Source organism: Miniopterus natalensis, chromosome 2 (assembly GCF_054644295.1).
Source record: "Miniopterus natalensis isolate mMinNat1 chromosome 2, mMinNat1.hap1, whole genome shotgun sequence".
Taxonomy (NCBI): domain Eukaryota; kingdom Metazoa; phylum Chordata; class Mammalia; order Chiroptera; family Miniopteridae; genus Miniopterus; species Miniopterus natalensis.
Genome location: NC_142082.1, coordinates 160,006,860 through 160,028,149, shown reverse-complemented (window position 1 = coordinate 160,028,149; position 21,290 = coordinate 160,006,860). Strand labels below are relative to the sequence as shown.

Below are 21,290 nucleotides of genomic sequence, written 5' to 3'. Positions count from 1 at the left end.
TTATGTATAACAACCTTTGATTTGATCAAAATAAGTTTGAGAAAATGTATTCTGCTTCATGAGGACATTTAAAATTCTAATTGGATGTTAAATTATTTTTTAGATGAGAAAGAAGAGGGTATCTTGGGAAGCATACTGTTACCCAGTTTTCAGATAGCTATGCTTACCTCTGAGGATCACATTAATCGCAAATATGCTTTTAAGGTAAGGAAATTGTCATATTTTTTAATTGAATCTTGCATTGATTTAAAAATGGATATTGACCCTTAGATTATTATAAAAAGATTTATTTCTGTTACAGTCATTTTTATATTTAAAAGATATTAATAATCTTATGATTGAGGAGGAGAATGCCCCTTTAATTAGGAAGAACATGCTCTCATATTTAGGAACCAACTCTCTTTATGTCTATACTGTCAAATGGTTCTAGATAAAGCAGATATGTAAAAATGCTAATAACGTAAATATAGCTTTAGGTGTCCTGGTGATCATTTTACTATTTTTTTAAAGGTTACTGTATGTTTTAATTTTTTCAAAATAAATTTTGGGGAAGAGTACTATAAGAGACAGCTGTACTTTCAACATAATATATACACATTTATGATCTTATAGAATATTTGCAAAGATTTTTGGGGTCTATGTACATCATTAACATCAGGTACTTTTGAGAGAATACTGAAGTTAAGATGTAAAATTTACTATTCAATCAAGCAGACCTGAGTATCTCCCCCTCCTTTGACTGACAATACCCACCCACCTCTGTGATTCGATGGTTTGTGGAACACCCTTAAGTGAGAGGCCATTTTAATGCTAGGTTGGCTATTTTTTATTTTTAAAACCATGCTGCATTCTTTGCTTTATGATATGGTCGGAATACATTTCACTGGTCACCTATTTTTTTAAGTCAGTTTTAAATTAACTCTAAAGAATTTAATATAAAATTTTCATTTAAGGGGCAAGGGGGAAAAATAAGATAACATGCTGTTACTTAATGAAAATGTTTATACCATTACAAGATTGATTTAATTTTCAAATGACATCTTTTTTTTTTTTTTTACAGTTCACTTTCAGTTTTATTTTTATTTTTTAAATATATCTTTATTGATTTCAGAGAGAGGAAGGGAGAGGGAGAGAGAGAGAGAAACATAAATGATGAGAGAGTCATGGATCGGCTGCCTCCTGCACGCCTCCGACGGGGTCGAGCCCGCAACCGGGGCGTCAGGGCATCGAACCTCAATCTCCTGGATCCTAGGCCGACACTCAACCGCTGAGTCATGCCCAGCCGGGCTCAGTTTTATTTTTCATTGGTTTCAGGTGTACAACTTAGCGGTCAGTCACACACTGTACATGGTGCTCCCCCTGATCATCTATAGCACCCACTGGCACCACACATGGCTGTCGCAACGCTATTGACTACGTGCGCTATGCTTTACTTTACATCCTTGTGACTATTTTGTAACTTCACATTCACTTTTAAAGAACACTCGGGACTGGCTGATTTACAACTTTTGCTAATTAATGTTACAGTATTAGCCCGGCCAGGCGTGGCTCATCAGTTGAGCATCGATCTCGCATCCAGGCGATCGGGGTTCGATTCCCAGTCAGGGCACGTGCCCGGGTTGCGGGCTCGATCAGTGACTCACTCATCATTGTGTTTCTATCACTCTCTCTCCCTCGCCTTTCCTCTCTCTGAAATCAATAAAGATATATTTAAAAAAAAAAAAAAGTTACATTATTAGCTATGGAGAAAAAAGCAGGAAAGGTATCAGGGCCATAGGGATGATGGATGGTCTCAAGAAGAATGTAAAATCTGAGTGAAGACCTGTGGATAAAAGGGGAATAGCTTCATATTACAATAAATTTCATTAATAGTGTTGCCACAGAAACAATTAAATATTTTAATAACAAAGTTCAATACCGATAACTTAAAATAATAGCTTTATAAAGTATACATGGAGACCCGTGTCATACTGACACTGGTATTTGGCCATGGGTTTAATTTTTTTCTTAGCTCGTTAACTTGGCAAGGGTTTGTTGAATTTGTACTATTCATAGGACATTTTGTTGGGCCCTTAGACTCTTAAAAAAATACTAGAATGTTAAGATAGCAGTAAAAATGAATATTAAGTGTATTTTTTCTGTAATTATTTGATTTAATTTAAATTTTATCTGTAACAATAGTAATTTCTGTTTCAAATTCTCTCTTCTGCGATGTTTCCTCTGCATTTATGAGCCGTTTTTACTGCTAAGTGTGTTGATGCTGATGCTACTGCTTATCACCATGGTAAGTAGAAACTTCATAGACAGTTCTTAACACAGTGTGGAACGGAAAGCCACGTAGGGAACTTCGCCATCATCTAGTAAATATTTCCATTTGACTGGTGGCGAGCATGAGGGTGGTTTGTCAGTGTCTAAGTCAGGGCTGCAACTGCATCTTCTTAGCACCAGCCGGTCTTCCATTGATCAAAATATGGGCAGTGGTCTTTACTATTTCTCCAAAACCCCACAGACAGTCCAGTTGCTCTTTGTGGTAGTTTTAATTATTTTAACATGTAGCATTTGAGCTATTTCTGTAGATAGTTTTATATCTTCTACATGGTTAAGTGGAATTTGTTGGTTATGCAGTTATTTTGGTTATTGTGTTTATTGAATTTATTTATATTCTAACTCTTTGAAAAAGATTTTGAAGAAACTAATGTGATGTCAATAAAGCAGACAGTCAAGATATTGGAATAAAGTATCTGGCCCCAGATTTATTCCTCTCATCTTTATATTTAGCAGACCAACTTCATACTTAATACTCTTCCCTTTACCTCATTCTGTGCTGAAATAGGCTTTGTTTATCTTTCTTCATCAGTCAGTGTCTAATAGGAAACTGTCACAGGCATTTTCAAATGGAAATTAAAATGCTTCCCCCGTAGAATCACCACCTTGGCCTGTGTTTTTACTTTGAGGCAGCTACAGATGCTGCCCACCTTTGCCTGGTCAGCCCATGGGTAAAGCTGAGTGCTCAGTGCTTATACCCAGGGTAGCAGTCTCATCAGCACTTTCTGCAGATTGAACCACCATAAAGAAAAATACAAAACTACTTACCACTTCAGTAGGCCTTCTACAAACCCAAAATGTTTATATTTCTACTCTGAAACTTGAGAATAAAAGTTAAAGGGAGATACCATTTTGGATTATTTATATAACATCTGTTATGTTTGTATATAGGTGTCTGTAAGGATTAGACAAATACTTTAAAAGCAGCACCTTTTGAGTACTAAAGGAATGACTACAAGGAGGAAATACTATGATATGTACTTTTGTTGCTGCTTACTTTTGTTGCCGGTTACTCTGGAACATTCTAGAATAAAGTGGTATGAATTATAGTAAATGGAAATTGCTAGGGATTTGTACATGGAACAGACACAACTATGTGCTTCATTTCTTACCTCCTTTCCTTTCCATTCACTTTTTTTTTTTTTTTAATTTTAAAAGAGAAATCATAAACTTAGGAAAAAACTTTATATATTTTCAAGATTGAATTATATTTTTCTTAAGTCATTTCTATATCTTGTAGGTAAGACAAGTCTGCTCTTTTGAAATTTCATAGTAGTGATCTATACACAGAGCCACTTAATTTTTTTTTCTTTTACAGATCCCATATTCCTATTTAAAGTGATCGTGTCGTTTTCAATCAGGCAGCCCATCCAAACATGAGGACCTATTATTTCTGCACTGATACAGGGAAGGAGATGGAGTTGTGGATGAAAGCCATGTTAGATGCTGCCCTGGTACAGACAGAACCTGTGAAAAGGTAAAGGCTTGTAGGGAAAATAATGGTTCTTTCCACTTATATTTTATCCCATGCCCTGTAAGTATGTCATTGTCATAGTACATATCATTTTAATAGTTAGGGTATGAAATCATTTCTTTCTCAGAAAGCAAGGATTAATTCATGTTCTATATGAAGTTAATACACCTTAGCTAGTTTGAGGTACCACCTGCATTTTTATTCCACCTTCCCTCATTCATTTTCACCTGTCAGTGTACTAAGGTGAATCCAGAATTCTAACATTCAAACTGAATGTTCTTTCTTCTTACAGAATTACCTTTAATTTCCGGTAAGTACATTTTTCATTGTTATCTTAAAACTACACAGGATAGTGTTTTTTTAAGGTCCTAAATCTCAGAATAGAATTTATATTCATGAAGTTAATTTCATTGTGTTTTTTAAATAATGTTGTATGTTTGCAAAGTTTAATAAATTGAAATAAAATTTTGTGATGAGTTTTGTATTTTCAGCATTTCCTGCTTAATTGATTGTTTTATGATGAATGTCTCCAGGAAATAGTTCATCAAGCATTTAAATTATTTCTAAATATATCTACTTCTTGATGAGTTCTGCCTTTTTTCTTCTGAAACTTCAGTACTTAGATTCTTTGATAATATAAATATACACTGTTAAAATTGATCTGTGGGAGTTTTTTTCCCCTGCTTAAACATGGATCATTTTAATATTAAACTACATTGAGAACTAGTGGGAGGAAATCTGTTTCTATAACTATGTAAATAGCAGCTGAATAATGCACTTTAAAAATATTCTTTATATTCCTAAAATTTGAAGAAAGATGTATGATAAAGTTAATTTTTTTTCCCAGTCAGCGATAATTGAACATATCTTATAAAGAAAGTGCTAGCTTGCAATTTTGACTTTTTTTTTCTCTTTTTCTCAGGAAAAAAGAGGATTGTTACAATATAAATCCTCAGTATTTTTTTTTCTTTCTTTTTTTTTTTTTTTTGTGTGTGTGCATATAAAGTCTTATGACTTACTGATTAAAAAAGACTTAAGGTGATGCTATATATTTGGGTTTTTTAAAAAATATCAAGTCCAAAGCATCTTAACCAATCACTAGTAATTGAACCTTGGGAAAGTGGCTTGGGGTCGGGGTGGGCAGGATTGAACTCTAGGACAGATATTTTTAAGAAAAACTATCTCAACCATATGCATATTTTAGATTGAGAGCTAATAAAAGGAATTTCATTCGTTAAAGTGAGTTAAATAGACATAACAATGAGGTTGTTTAGCACTGATTGCTAGAGAAGATAATGTAGGTGAAAATAATTAATTAAAAGTCTTAAAATAATTTTAACTTTGAAGTACAATTGTTAGGGAATTATTTAGAATTCAGAAATCAAGATAATAGTTAAAATATTTGATTTCCAGATAATTTCAGTATTATATGTTGTACTTATCTCAGAATTTTAACTATTCTTCTCTGGTATTTCCCACTCTAAAAACAAATAATTACTCATAATTTAGGGTGATGAAGATGACAGTCGATATTTTGGTTTGATTTCTGACAGCCTGTTAGTTATGTGCCTGTAGCAATTTTTAGCCAGTTGTGTGTTTAGCCAGAAATTACTGAATACTACCTATGTATCCAGGTGTCAATCACCATTGTCAAGTAGAAATTACTTTTTATTTTACTTCCAGCTGCTATATTTTCATCCTTTCCTGTTAATATGGTTATTAAAACTGAATGTACCTAATTATTGTCATATTTCATTTCATTAGTATTGGGAGATTTTCTTTTCTTGGTTTTAGGGTAATGGTCTCTCTTTCCTATATGGCCAGAATACGTACAGATATTTATTAAGGCATATCACCTAAGAGATTAAAAACATCCAGTTTTTAACTAGGTAGTTCATTTCTTCTAAATTCATCAAGCATGCAACTTGTGAACTATAGTAACACAGTCCCCTTGTACGCAGATCTTTGATGGCATAAACAATCTAAGCATAATATACATTCTCTGAATAATTTCCATCTCTATGGCCCATTATTCTCATTTTCTATATTTCCGTGTATCTTCTGCAATAACTGAAATGTCGCTTTTTAAAATTAGATCACAAGTTTTACATTATTTATGTTATCCAGCATGCATTTCTGAGTCAATTTTATTCCACTTAGAGAAAAGTCAGCATTTGTGACTTTTTTAATTACATTTTTAAAATGATACATATTTTGAAAAAATAAAGAGAAAAAGGCAATGCAGATCTGGTTTAAAAATCAGCTTTAGCCCGGCCGGGCGTGGCTCATCGGTTGAGCGTCGACCTGGGATTCAGGCGATCGGGGTTCAATTCCCGGTCAGGGCACATGCCCAGGTTTCGGGCTCTATCAATCACTCTCTCATCATTGATATTTCTGTCTCTCTCTCTCCCTCTCCTTTCCTCTCTCTGAAATCAATAAAGATATATTTTAAAAAATAATAAAATAAAATAAAAATCAGCTTTAGCCCAGCCTGGCGTGACTCACCGGTTGAGCGTCGACCTAGGATCCAGGCGATCGGGGTTCGATTCCCGGTCAGGGCACATGCCCGGGTTGTGGGCTCGATCAATGACTCTCTCATGTTTATACCTCTCTCTCTCCCTCTCCTTTCCTCGCTCTGAAATCAATAAAGATATATATATATATAATTTTTTTTAAATACAGCTTTAGATAGATTGGAAGTAACTGAGTTTAAAAAATCTTTTCAGATATTTGATATTCAGTGTTAAGAATCCCCCCCAGATTTAGCAAGGATGAGTGTGCTTTTGTGTAAGTCTCCCCTGACTATTGTCTTTCAAGGTAAAAGAGCTCCACAGCATATCTTAGTAAACTTTCTCAGTATCTAATATTGCTTCCAGTCTAGATGCTGTAAGTTTTACCTAACCTAAATATATGGATAGTCCATAACTTAACTCCAAGAAAAGTAGTCCTGTTTTATTTTTTCCTCACTGATGATACTCCAAGCTATCTATTGATGGCTGTATATTGTGGATTTTTTTTTTTTTTTAAATATATCTTTATTGATTTCAGAGAGAGGAAAGGAGAGGGGGAGAGAGAGAGAAACGTCAGTGATGAGAGAGTCATTGATCAGCTGTCTAGCCTGCAACCCGGGCATGTGCCCTGACTGGGAATCGAACCCCGATTGCCTGGATCCTAGGTCGACGCTCAACCACTGAGCCACGCCCGGCAGGGCTATTGTGGATTATTTTCTACACATCACTGAAACCGGCAGCACACACGTAGGGTTCAACAGGAGCATTTTCATATATCAAAACGTGGCCAGTTCCTGAGAGGCTTCCCAGAGCGGCTTGATCTTGGCCATTTTTATTCAGGTTCACACACTCAGCTTGGTCTTATCAGAGCCTGGAAGTGATTAGTCTCAGGGCAGCTGATTCTCATCAAAAAGACCTAGACATAGCAACTGCATTGGTGAGCAGTAAAACTGTCCAGTGGTCCAGACACACACTGTTAAGCAGCACATTCTTCTGAGAGATGGACATGGGATGCCAGATTCTGATCCAAAATCGCTTGATAAGATGGAGTGATAATGGTAATAAAGTCTGTGGCAGCCACCGATTTACTCATCTGGTCCTCATAACATCCTGTGATCTTGGTGCTACAGTTATCCCCATTTACCACAAAGGAGATTGAGGCATGGTAAATTCCTACCCCTTGCCCTAAGACAGACACAACTAGTTAGAGGTAGAGCTGAAAGCTGAATATGTGCAGTCTGGCTCCAAAAGTGATTAACCTAAAACTCAGGTCCTCTTGAATATGAACAGAGTTGGTTAGTCATGTGGTTCAAATCTCTGATAGCAACAAACTGTAATTTCCTGGTGTCCTCATTTCCACAAACCAGACTCATGTCTGTCTCATGATAAGTTAACCCTTTAAGTGGGTTTTGTGGTTTCACTGTGAAAGGGCACTCTTATTGGCTTTATTTCCAGATTTCTTTTTGTTTTTATTTTTTATTTCTATAAACATTTTAGAGCAACTCTCAAATATCATGTCATTTTTACCCTCTCCACTTTAGTGTCCTCTAAAAATATGCCGTTTTCTCTTTTTTTTTAATCCCCATTTATCCCCTCTATGACCTCTTGTACCTTGGCCCCCAGAATCACCACAATGTTGTCCTTGTCCATGAGTTCTCTCTTTTTTGCTCAATCCCTCCACCCCCCATCCCTGCCCCAACAGAGTTGGCTGCCTGCTGTCTTATCTGTGAGTCTGTATTTTTGCTTGGTAGTTCAGTTTGTTCATTAAATTCCACACATGAGTGAAATCATAGTTCCAGATTTCTAATGGTGGGGACACTCATCGCTCACTTTTTACCTTCCAGTGCTTTATACGCTGTATGTTTTGTTTCCTACCACAACTGATTGGGGATTCATCCTCTGCGACCCTTTCAGGTTTTTTTTCCGTAAAGTAAAAAGTAGTTTTACATTTTTCCCAGATTGATTCCCAGAAATAATATGTCCATTGTTTCACCTGATTTACTATGATTTTCTTCTCTGATTTCAGAGTGGACAAGATCACATCTGAAAGTGTACCAGCTAAAGAAATCAATAACTTCCCCAACCACAGAGTGCTCATTAAACCAGAGGTCCAGAATAACCAAAAAAACAAGGAAATCAGCAAAAATGAAGAAAAAAAGGCATTGGAAGCTGAAAAATACGGCTTTCAGAAGGATGGTCAAGATAGACCTTTAACAAAAATTAATAGTGTAAAGTTGAATCCTCTGCCATCTGAATATGATGGGTCAACATGCCCAGCTCAGGCCGGACACTACAGGGCAGTCAGTGTGAATAGTTCAGAGAACAAAACAGTCAATGTTAGCCTGGCAGATCTTAGAGGTGGCAGTCACCCAAATACAGGGCCCTTCCACACAGAGGCTGATCGAGTCATACAGAGAACCAATTCAATGCAACAGCTGGAGCAGTGGATTAAAATCCAGAAGGGGAGGGGTCATGAAGAAGAAACCAGAGGGTAAGTGTCTTGTTATTACGTGTTTACGAACTTAGATTTCTTTCATGCTCTGTTGGTGGAGATTGGTTTCTGAGATGCCAATTAAAAGTATTCATTTAAAATGTGATTTAGATAGTACAGTTTTGTTAGTGTATATATATTTTTAAATTTATCTTTATTTTAAATTTATCTTTATTTCAGAGAGAGGAAGGGAGAGGGAGAGGTAGAAACATCAATGATGAGAGAGTTATTGATTGGCTGCCTCCTGCACGCCCCCCCTCCCCCCACGGGGAATCGAGCCCGCAGCCTGGGCATGTGCCCTGACCAGGAATCGAGCCGTGACCTCCTGGATCCTAGGTCGATGCTCAACCTCTGAGCCACGCCTCTCCAGGCTATATCTTTTTTATAGTAATCAAATATAAATGTTTTTTTCTCTGTCTACCATTGTTGTCACCCAACTTTAATAATAATGACAAGGAGTTATTCTTCCTTGGCCCAGCACAAGAGAAGGCTTAGGTTGTGGGTAGAGACCATATTTGTCTGGGATAGGGAAGGGAGTAAGCCCTATCCCTCCCCCCTTCGCTCCCTCCCCACCTCCCTGGTCTGTCTGCCATTAGTAACTTGTGTGGAGATCTCCTGAGACAAGTAGCGGAGACAGTAAAGGCTTGTGCTGTCTAGTTCTCCATCTCCTTGCCTGACTCTCTCAACTCGTAATACATGACTAAGTATTATATTTATTCACCTCAGCACTTACTCATTCGTGCACACACTTGCCCTTTCATATATTTATTGTTAAGTACTATGTGCTAATCATGAACCAGACGGTAAAATAATGAAAACGTGCGGTCCAGGTCTCCCCCGAGGCCTCACCTAGGAGATAAACAAGTGCGGCATACGGTGCGGGCAGAGTGGAGGGGGAGAGGGTGCTATATGACTGCCGGCACCGTCTGAGCCCCGGCGAAACTCCTTTCCGGAGGAAGAGACTGCGGCAGGCATGCAAAGGATGGCTGCTTATCTTGGCTAGGACCTGCGGAACTCCAGATGAGAGAGCAGGGAGGGGATCCAGAGACATCCAGTAGGGCTTAGGCACAACTGCTGTGATGCTGGATGAGAAACAGGCGGGAGGGATGTAGTCAGATTCGTGTTCCAGTCAGATCATCCTGGCTGCCAAATCTGGAGAATGAATTGGAGGAAGTTCAGAAGCTATTGGGGTAACTGAAATGAGGAGAGGAAGGAGATGTATTCAAGAGACAACTGACAAGTCTAGTTGAGTGCTCACATGTGCTCATTATATCCACCCGGGGACCTCACTCAAGTCTGGCCTGAGTGATGGGGCGAAATCTGGGGCCTGGTCATCAAGGGTCGTCTGGTGCCTTTCACTGCGTAGAAAAGATTTGGCAAGATTGAGAAGGCAGTGAATGATTGGACATGTTAAATTTGAGGTGCTGGCAGTCTGTGTCTCCAGAGAAAGAACTGGACTTGAATTGGGTTGCAGCAGCACCATTGTATCAAAAGTACTGAAAAGTAAGAATGAGAGTAGGTCAGTTCCTTCAGCACAGGGATGGGTAAAATACAAATTCTAAGGGAAAACCTGAAAGTATTTACATTTAAGGAGGGGGAAAAGGGAGTAGGGGGATGTCTGCAAAGGAGACAAAAACGAAGGCCAGAAGAAATGGAGGAAAAGCAGGTGCCTGTGGGATGAGTAAAAGCGTTCTGTCATTCGTTGGGAATTTGATGATGCAGAATTTTAGAAGTACTGTAATGCACTGGTGTATGTACATAAAAGTTAACTGGCGAGTTATTGTAACTCTTACCTCTCAGTAATAGAAAACCAGAAAACAAAGGCATTCATGTTTTGATTAAATGAAGATTAACTTATTTTAATAGTGAAACTCCTGAGGTTTAGGAGGGCACGTCTAGTTTGCTCGGTTGTCATGGCTCATGTCCGCAGTTGTCTGCCAAAGTCTCTCTTCTTTTCAGCAACGCAGCTCAAAAGCCTGGGTGCACATGGCTTCATCTTTTGTTATCTCCAGCAAGTCTGCTAAAAACAGTCTCCTGTGATGTGTGGTTCACTTCCACATTCCTCCTCTCCACCCTCAGTGCTCACTCTTCTAACTTTCCCAAGGGAGAACTGTCAGAAATATTTGCTGTTTCAAAAGTAAAATTTGATTAGACAGAAGAGGAGCCAGAGGTAGTTCTGGGAAGAAAAATTAAAAAGAAAGGATGTGTAGAAATACTTATTAAGGTAGTAATCATTTTCAGGGAAGCAATAATAAAAATCCCAGCCAGAAGATTTGCAGAATCTGCACCCAGCAAATTAAATCTCACTTCTTAGTGGAATCACTTTTCTACAAGTAAAACCATACTTTCTTATGGTTGAAAGTGTATAGTTAAAAGAGTTCAACAAATACCTGGAAGTTAGTTTTTAAATTATTGAGCATAAAGATTAGTTTCCAAGTATTTTTAGGTCCCTTGATGGATATAATTAACACCTATCAAGGCTTTTTGTGAATTTTTTCTCTGAAGGCAGACGTGCAGCGTCTGAAGGCCTGTCTTGGGTTATTTTGAGGTAAGGTTTTCTCTGCGTTGCTCTTCCAACTTTGGGTTCACTGGCTACTTTCCAGTTTGGATCATTGAGATATATCATCTCCATTATTATATAAACCTCATACTAAAAAGAAGTAGTTGTGATGTTTTATAATGAAATAATTTAATTTTTATTGGTGGAAAGAAGCCTAATGGCAATCCATGGTATAATTTATTTTGTAAAACTTGATGAAAAGCTTGCTTTTATTGTTGACGTTCTGGTAGAAAGAAAACAGGTTTAATATGTAGTCAAAGAGTAGATCCCTGGGTCTGTGAACAGAGCTCTAAGTTTCTTTGTGAGTGGCGGGCACTGTTAAGACTCCCGGTGTCTTACGCCATTGTTCTGCATGGCAGAATCACAGGGCCCGGGTTTTCATGGTGCTTGACAGGCAGCTGCTGGTGAATGGAGTGCTAAGCCCAATAAAGGAGCTTACAGTGTTCATTTCTTAAGCTTTCACTTAAAAGTAAATCACATTTTTCCTTAATTTGAATTTCTTTGGGGAAGACCACTGAAGGAAACTGTAGTTTTTGAAAAACAGGTCTCAAAATGCTAGACGATAAAAGGGCAAAAATAAACTTACTTGATAAATAACCTGGTTTTTTAAAATTCCCTGAAGGTGATCCCAAAGATGGCAGAAGAGCGTTTTGAACTTTGTAGTCATTAATTAGTCAAACTTAGTAGGAAAACAGCCTGTGTTAATGATCATTTGATGGTCTAACAGTTCATGATCAGTACATATCTCTACAACACGGAGCAGCTCACATGTTAGGAATGCTTCACAGCACTGGCAGAGGTGTCTGGTGTGATTATACTTTCTGAACTGGAATTTACACATTAGTTTATAGGCAGCTTTTAGTGTGTTATAGGTTGACAATGTATGCCCCTTCCTCATATGATTATAAATTATCTTTTCACACATTTACAAACGTGACATAAAGTTCATATTATTTACATTTTCAGTATATGCTTCTGTGATATGGGTCAGTGCCCAATCCTGAGCCTTTCACATATTAAGTCCACTATAGTATTTCTCAAATTTATGAATGCTCAAATAAACCAAGGTATGCTAGGGTAAATTACTTTAGGACTAAGGCAGAATTTCTTGGATGGAATCAACTTCTCCTGGTTGACAAGCTCCCTAAGCAGGCAGCCATGGGTTGCCAACTCTGGACTTTTTTTCAGTTTCTGGCTTTCATGTTAGCAGAGAAGATGGGGAAACAGGAAGAGAAGCCACTCAGGTGAAAAATGGGAAATACACATGGAAGGAAAGCAGCAAAGAACTGAACTTTTTATACTGGTTACATCAGAGCATTGGGCACTTCAACCCCAGTGTTATCAGATGATTGGCCTCGCAGTGTTTCTTGTCCAGGAGGGCATTGTTCAATTTTGAGCAAGCCTCTTTTGATTAGAGACATTGAAAAGCTGAAGAACAGTTAGCATGGTGAAGGAAATTAAGGGAAAAGATTGAAAGAACTGGAAATACCTTGAATACAGAAGAAGACATGGGATTTTCAAGCTGTAACATAACATGGTGATGACATCATCACCTAGATGAGAAAACCAAATCCCCACATTGTCAGTTGGCCAGATATTGTTTGCAATTTTATGTCTGATATGTTTTGTTGAATTATTTTGTCTTTAAATTTTGAGCTTTAGCTTTAAGTCATTTTTATTTTTCAAGTTAAGAAAAGTAATCAAGGGAAATTATTTCTTTAAACCACAAATGTATTGACGTACCTTTTCCCAGGGTCATGCTTTCTGAAGGAAATGGTCCAATAGAGTAGTCACATAGATCTGCAATAAATAGTTCATTTCCTGTCTTCATGTTCTTTGGGCACAATTCAAAACTTCAGTGTTCCAGCCATACACAGAAGTCCTGTTTAACTGGTCTGGTGAGATATAGGAGCATGAGATTCTAGGAGTTTGTTTTTTATACAAAAACAAGTAAGATGTGAGACAGATTTGGGATTAGATATTGAATATTCTTAGTTCTAAAATAAGTATGAATATTATTCTTTAAACCAAACTGTACATTGTGCAGAACTGACACTCTTTTATGTAAGTGGCATAGATGCTGTTTACTTAATGTATTAAATCCATCAAATTAAATTTCATAAGATTAAAATGTGTTCATTAATAATTTATACCTTGTATAACACTTAACATTTTGACCTTTTAAAAAAACAAGTCCTAATATGTATTTTAGTTACCAGAAAGGAAAAGACGTACTCTAATTGAGAATCTGGAAAGCAACTCTCCCCTTCATTTTCACATTTCCATTCTTTTATTTTAGAGTTATTTCTTACCAAACATTACCAAGAAATATGCCAAGCCACCGAGCCCAGATTATGGCCCGATATCCCGAAGGTTACAGAACCCTCCCAAGAAACAGCAAGACCAGGCCGGAAAGCCTCTGCAGCGTAACTCCTTCTGCTCACGACAGAACAGGAGGCCCCGGCGCGGAAGAGAAGCGGAGATCGATGCGGGACGACACGATGTGGCAGCTTTACGAGTGGCAGCAGCGCCAGTTTTATAACAAGCAGAGCACCCTCCCTCGCCACGGGGCTTTGACCAGCCCGAAAACCATGGTTAATATTTCTGAGCAGACGATGCACTCCATTCCCACGTCACCCTCCCATGGGTCAATAGCTGCTTATCAAGGGTACTCCCCTCAGCGGACCTACAGATCAGAGGTGTCTTCACCGGTTCAGAGAGGAGACGTGACGGTGGACCGCAGGCACAGGGCCCACCACCCTAAGGTGAGTGTCTGCCCATCTCGCGTTAACCGCTACTTTATATGATGCTGTAGTGTTTCGTTTTGTTTTGTTTTTTCTAGTACACTTATTTATTTTATGGTTTTTGTTGTGTGTCTATTTTTATTTTTGAAATCCTTTTAAACTCACAAAACAGTTGCTATAAATAGGGAGGAGCGCCCAGCCTATTGGCGGAGCGTCGACCCGTGAACCTGGAGGCCAGGGTTCCATTCCAGGTCAAGGCACATGCCGGGTTGCAGGCTCAGTCCTCAATAGGGGGCCTGCAGGAGGCAGCTGGTCAGTGATTCTCTATTTCTCTCCCTCTCCCTCTTTCTGAAATCAATTTAAAAAGCATATTTTAAAAATAAATAGGGAGATGTAAGCAAGGCAGCTTACATATCCTCACCTGAGGATATTTTTTTCCATAGCTTTTTAGATAGAGTGGAAGAGAGAGAGATATTGATTGGTTGCCTCCCACATGTGCCCTCGACCGGGGCTGGGGACCAAGCCTGCAACTGAGGTACGTGCCCTTGACCAGAATTGAATCCAGGACCCTTTAGTTCACAGACCAGTGCTCTAACCACTGAGCACAACTAGCCAGGGTTCCTTTTTTTTTGCTTTAAAAATTAAGGAAGAATATTCTACAGTGTCAAAGTCTCATGTATAAAATCTCTCAAGAGCATAGGAACAGTTCTTTTGAGCGGATGCATTATGCATCCTTCTGCTTGATAGCATATCTCATCAGCTTTCCTTGTAGGTTAAGACCACATGCATTTTTATTGGCTCTTCACTCACTTGCAGATTCAGCACCTTCCCTTTCTAACATGCCTGCAAGCTTGTATCAGGCTCATCCTGTTCTTTGCTAAGTTAAAAGTGCCAACCTCATCTCCTAACCACCAGCTGAATATATGGCATACTTAAATATCTCCTCAGATACCCAGTCTAGTATTAGAATAGCCATGCTTACTGGTATATACTTTTGAAATATTAAGATAGACATCATGTTTTAATTTGTACCTCAAGTTAGTATAAGCATTGCTTAGTAGATTATTAGAAGTGACTTCAGAGTGCTCTGTATTGATCAGCTTGTCATATAATGCTGAAGAGTTGTTTCGGTCAGACAGCCTGTGTGCAGCCAGTTCTCCAATGTCTGTCCTGCCATTTTCTTTTAATTCTAAAGAATGTCTTGCATTACACCATTTTAAGATGCACCTTTTTTTTTTAATATATCTTTATTGATTTCAGAGAGAGGAAGGGAGAAAGAGAGAGAGAGAGAGAGAAACATCAATGATGAGAGTCATTGATCAGCTGCCTCCTGCATGCCCCTGACTGGGAATTGAGCCCACAACCCGGGCATGTGCCCTGACCGGGAATCGAACCCCGATCTCCTGGATCCTAGGTCGACGCTCAACTGCTGAGCCACGCCAGCCGGGAGTTCTGATTGGAGGAAGTGAGCCTCACCAAGACAAGGCTCCCTTTGAACTTCATTGTCACAATGTTTAGTGTTTTGTCACTTCGTATATCCAAAGGCAAATCACATTTGATGAAAATAGTAACCATATTCAAGAGAAATCTGATCAAATATCTTAATGTGTGGTTGAAAAGCGTTCTTGTGTTTATTAGTGTTTTTCATATTCTTGGCCAAAATATGTACTCTTTATCCAGTTCCCAGTTAACTCCTCTGCCCAAAAAACTCCAACATTGCCCTCCCCCCCCCCCAAATGATCTTATCTTTGATGGGATCAGTGGTTCTCAAAGTATGGTCCATAGACCTCTGGGAGGTGGAGGTGTCCCTGGTGGTCCGCATGATCCAATCAAACAATCTGTAAGTAAGCTCAAAACTATTTTTATTATAATAATAAAGCATTTTTCATTGTGTTACCATTCTCTAAGAGTACAAAAGCAGTGGTGGGTAAAAGTACTGGCACCTTAGCCTAAATCAAGGGAGGGGCTCCAAACCATGCTAAAGGTCATTGTGTGCATTACAGCCACATACTTGCAGTAAAAATAAATACATAAAGGACCAATTTCATTTAAGAATCCCTTTGATGAAACAGTAAAGGATAATTTTATGATTTTAATGTTCTGTGTGATGAAATGGGAAATACACTTCAAGCATTTCTATTACATACTAAAGTACTAATGGTTGTCTCCCAGAAAAACACTTGCATGGTTATTTGAGTTGCAAGCTGAACTAGCTGCTTTTTTCATGAAGCACCATTTTTACTTGGAAGAGCAAATGACAGACAAACTATAGTTGTTCAGGCTTTGTATTTGACAGGCACTTCTCAAAGTGAAATGTTGGCCCTGGGTTCAAGGAAAGCAGCTGACAGTATTTGCCACTGGTGGTAACATTTTAGCTTTCAAACAAAAATTAGAATTTTAGAAGTCTTGTATTTGCCACTGAGAGCTTGATAGCTTTCCAGTGCTTTAAGGTCAGTGGTGAAATTAACAAGTGGGAGTTACTAATACTGTGTACTGATATGTGTCAACTTTGGGAACATCTGCATAACTCACTAGACCAGTATGTTCCACATGACCAATGTGTGATATTACAAAGTCACCAGTGGGTAGGAGATTCATTTTAAGTGCAAATAGACTCATGGGTGTTACTGTAACAGAGTACAAAAAGTTCATTGATATAGTTTCAGATACCACTTTGCAACTAATCTTTAAGAAAAGCGGTAACTTTTTGATTAGTGTAATATCAAAGATAAATAGTTACAATTATCAAAAAAGCTATTAAAGTGCTCTTTCCTGTTCAGTACATATGTGTACACATTGAGGGTGATTTTCTTCATGTACTTCCACTAAAAGAAATAATCACAACAGATTGAATACAGCAGCAGATATGAAAATCTAGCCAGACATTAAGCAGATTTACAAAACTAAAACAATACCACTGTTGTCATTAAATTTCCTTTTTAGGAATATAGAGGGATCCTGAGACCAATAAGTTTGAGAACCACTGAGCCAAACTATAGAGAATTACTCTGTTTATTGGCTTCTGTATTTTAGTCAAGAAAGTTTAGTATCTTTTTTTTTCTTTATTATTATTTTTTTTCCATCACCATTTATTCCCCCCATACCCTATTCCACCTCCACCATTATGTCTTCTTTCATAAGCACTGACGGCAATTTTTAAATGATACTTTGCAATATCAATTTAAGATTTCTCATCGCTAACATTGACCACAGAAATGTATACTGTGCTTTTATTTCCTAGCATGTCTATGTGCCTGACAGGAGATCAATGCCAGCTGGCCTGACTTTACAGTCTGTTAGTCCCCAGAGCCTCCAAGGCAAAACAGTGAGTGCGATATCTTTATTTATCATACCATGTTTTATTTATGTGCTACACGTGAAAGCACATATATGACATAGTTTTTAAGTTTGAGGTTTCAGAGTGGTGCCTCCCAAAGGAAAAACATTACTGTTTTTGTGGAAGAGCATGCTCATCAGAAGAATTTGGAATCATGTGGCCATTTCAGAGTCTAACTAGATAACTCTCCCTAAATGCCTGACTGCCTCAGTATAAGTAAGATGACATTTTCAAGGTTTATTGTATAACCTGGGTGGGTTTCTGTACTTCATTGGATGTTAATTCCCTCATCCTTAGAACAGACGTTGGGGTAGTTCATTAGTGGGACAAAGTCAGCAGGCAGCCATGAAGAGAAAGCAAGACTATAAAAATACTTACCATTATAATTTTATTGTCAGTGTTATGTTCAAATTGAGGAGTTATATTATCAGGACACTATTCAAATGAAAGAGAAAGGGTGACTTTTCATCACTTCATTTTATTTTAATGGCATTCTTTTAATATCAGGTAGTTTCACTTTCTGTGAAGATATGATTTGAGGACCTATATAGATGTTACTTATTTAAAATTGTCTTCCTGCTGTAATCAGAACAAATTCATCTTACATGTATTTTGCAAACATTCTTTTATCTTTTACATGTTTAGATATAAGCAAGATTCCCTGGCTTTAAACTACTTGTGGTTTGTTTATTCAAGGTTAAAAATATTGCTTGGCTAAAAGTAAAAACTTTTAGGTATTGGAATTTTAAAATAGTAAATTGTAGATCTAACAGACATTAACCGTAAGATAATGCTAAATTTTCTGTACTACAAAATTTTCTCTTCTGCCTTGCTCCCTCTAGTGGATGTTTAGGATAAAATTTACTTACCACCTATTTTTGAGGGAGTCGAATGTGCCTCTTTTGATTTTTGTCTCAAAATTCGAATACCTTGCAAGCTTATTGGAATATTTCATCCTTGTGTGAAAATATATTTATCTTTTTAACTCCGTAAACAACAAACCAAAGTTTCAGGAGTTCTTCTTCTGGTATTTCTGTCAACTAGCACCCTGGGTCTTACAGTATTTAAATTCCTTACCCACCCTACCTTCTGCCTGGCCAGACCTCAAGGGCTTGATCATAAGACACGGACTACCCACGGTCATGAGGTCATAAGATGTGGTTGGCATCAGATCAAAAGCAGCTATTTTTTTTGTTATGAAATTTCTTCTTTAAGTCATACACATTCTTAGGCTGTTTACTGTATGTAAAAGACTCTTGTCTCATCTATAGACTCCATTTAACTAAAGAATCCAATAGCAACTGGTTTATTCTGACATTTTTCTCACCTGAAGGCCCAAGTTTTAAATGTAATTTTAAATACTAGTTTAAAATGATTTCTGTCCCTTAAAAAAAAAATGTATGGGGGGAAAAAAGAGCAACAGCAAATGAACAGAACAGAAGAGACTAGTATAAATGCTGTGCTGTAGGCAAAACAAATCAATCTCAGGAATGCTTTTTGGCCTGGAAGTTTTAAGAGCACACTGTAGCCCTTACGGGAGGAGGGCCTCCCTCTGGCCCAGCTGCAGTTTTTAATCGTAACAAAGCTCAGAGAAACACCAAGTACTATTTTATGGCTTATAACATTACCAATGCTCATACTTTACTGCATTTCTAACGAAGAAAGATTTATCAGATTGAACTGTTAAGGAATTTTATCTACCTTTGAAATTTTTCTTTCACTTAAGGATCATAGTAAGCAATCAGGAACCAAAAGGTTCTCTGCTTTCCCCAGAAGGTGGAAGGAGGTTTTTGTACCCATGAAACTTTCTCTGTGTGTTAAACTTTTTTTTTCCTTAAAAAGTCAAAACTGATCTTTTGATCACATGAAGTATCCTATGAAAGCACTAACAGTGGCATTTAAAAACATAACTGGGAAGCAGTGAACAGATCCTAGGTACTGAATCTAATGAGGTAAATATACCGATACTGTCCAAGTTTTACGTGAATTTTAATTCTTTTTATTTACCTTCTGTTCTCTGTAAAATAGAGTGTTGGACATGCCAGTATTATTCCCTTGGTGTAAAAGTCTTAGGTGTCATTTTTACACATCTTATTAAAATATTTTTATAATCCTTTATATACCTCTTACGTATAAATCTTTGTAATGTTTTTTGGCATTATGCCTTTTTATACTTAACAGTTAAAGTTCTCTCATGAGTTCTGAGAAAATTGCCTTAATATACTGTTGTTTTGCTGTGTCTTTTAAAGTAACACTGTTCCTTCTATTTCTCTAGATTTCTATGCATTTATGTAGGACCTATCATCATAGTGCCTAGGCACTATGTTTGATGTCAACCATAAGAGGAAACTTGCCAAGAAATCTTGGTTTAATGTCTGTCACTTAAGACAACAATTAATCTGTTTTCCACTGTTTGGATTCTTAAATTGTACTCCTTCAGCCAGAGGAGCTTACGCTGCTGCTAATAAAGCTGAGACGGCAGCAAGCCGAACTGAGTAGTATCCGGGAGCATACGTTAGCACAGCTCATGCAGCTAAAGCTTGAGGCCCACAGCCCAAAGGTCAGCTATCAACAGAGTTGTCTGTGTCGTCTGCCATTGTCACTTATTTTGAGCCACTCATTAATCAGTTTGATCGATGTCATTAGTGGTGAGCATGAGCCCATACCTCATTGCGGTGACAGCGTTAGGACCTCCTATTGACCCTTTGAGAATTCACTTGTTTGTACGTTACGAAGGCAAATACGGCGAGGATGCATTTCTTCTTAGCCTTCCCCCCACCCGCTTACCTGCCAGCTTTTGGCTGTGAGCAAGGAAATGCATACAGACTTCAAAACAGTGCTGTCATTTACCAAATACTGTCGTAAAACAGATATTGAAAAGTCCAATACTTTCCCGTAAAGTATTAAGTTGAAGATTGATTATGGTTTTAATACTAGTACCTATTAAATGTCAAAGATTAATTTTAAGATATTTCTTTTGTTCTTGATTAAAAAGAATGAACACATGTAAACATTTCTCAAAGGGTTTAATAGCCTTCAGCTATATGAGAAACACCCGGAGAAGCGGTGCTATATTGCAGAAAAGAATTAGCCTGTAACGCTTCTACCATCGCATCTGCGAAAGCCACTCAAAGGACTTTTCTGCTTAACATTTCCGCTTGTATGCATGTCTATTTAATTTCTTCCAAAACCAAGTGCAACTTTATAATTAATACGTCATCTGTACCGTTTACAGGGGAGCATGTGTGTCAGAGTTATCGTGTATTGTGATATAATAGGTTGTGGTAAACTACCTGCTTTTCTTACTTCAAAATTTACCTTTTCATGAATTCTGCACCTTCTTTCTCTGTTCCTTTGTTTCTTGATTGATGCCTGCTAGAATGAAATTCTTTCGCATCACCTTCAAAGGAACACCATATATTTGGATCATCAGGTGGGATTTGAAGAATTTTCTTACGTATAATACCTAATAGAGCTCTTTAAATGTAGTGCCATTTTTTCAGGCTAACCAGATGGTTCTGTCATTTTTAGTTAATAGCATGACTTTTACGAGTGACAGGATAAGAAATCCCTCACCGAGTAAATTCAGGAAAACCATGAAAAACAGGTAGAAAGAGTTGTAGAAGTGAAAAGAGGGAGGGTACAAAGGCTGGGTCACCTAAAATTGAGAGCCTGAGTTCCCGAGGCTTCTTTCTCCAAGAAAACTCCTCGGTGAGGCTTCTCTCGGCTTGGAGCAAGCTGTGAGTGCCCTGTTGGGCGGCCAGGAGGGCAGCTGCAGCTCGCTCCGTATTCCCGAAGGGGAGTTTAAAGATGGGGGAAGCGTGTCACGAGGCTCATTTTAAAATGTGC

General features: G+C 38.0%; 1 protein-coding gene across 4 annotated transcripts in view; it reads left to right on the top strand.

Annotated features, from left to right (window-relative positions):
* PLEKHA5 (pleckstrin homology domain containing A5) overlaps positions 1–21,290 on the top strand; it is a 198,964-nt gene that overhangs the window by 129,941 nt on the left and 47,733 nt on the right. For 3 of the 4 annotated variants that reach the window (XM_087814772.1, XM_016197418.2, XM_016197420.2), the window contains 5 exons: positions 104–204; positions 3,687–3,802; positions 8,336–8,800; positions 13,660–14,125; positions 17,346–17,429. In XM_087814772.1, coding sequence (XP_087670898.1) covers positions 104–204; positions 3,687–3,802; positions 8,336–8,800; positions 13,660–14,125; positions 17,346–17,429 — 1,232 coding nt within the window. Of the gene's footprint in view, positions 1–103; positions 205–3,686; positions 3,803–8,335; positions 8,801–13,659; positions 14,126–17,345; positions 17,430–19,881; positions 20,002–20,820; positions 20,875–21,290 lie in introns of all 4 variants that reach the window. The other variant, XM_087814773.1, reaches the window with a different exon arrangement.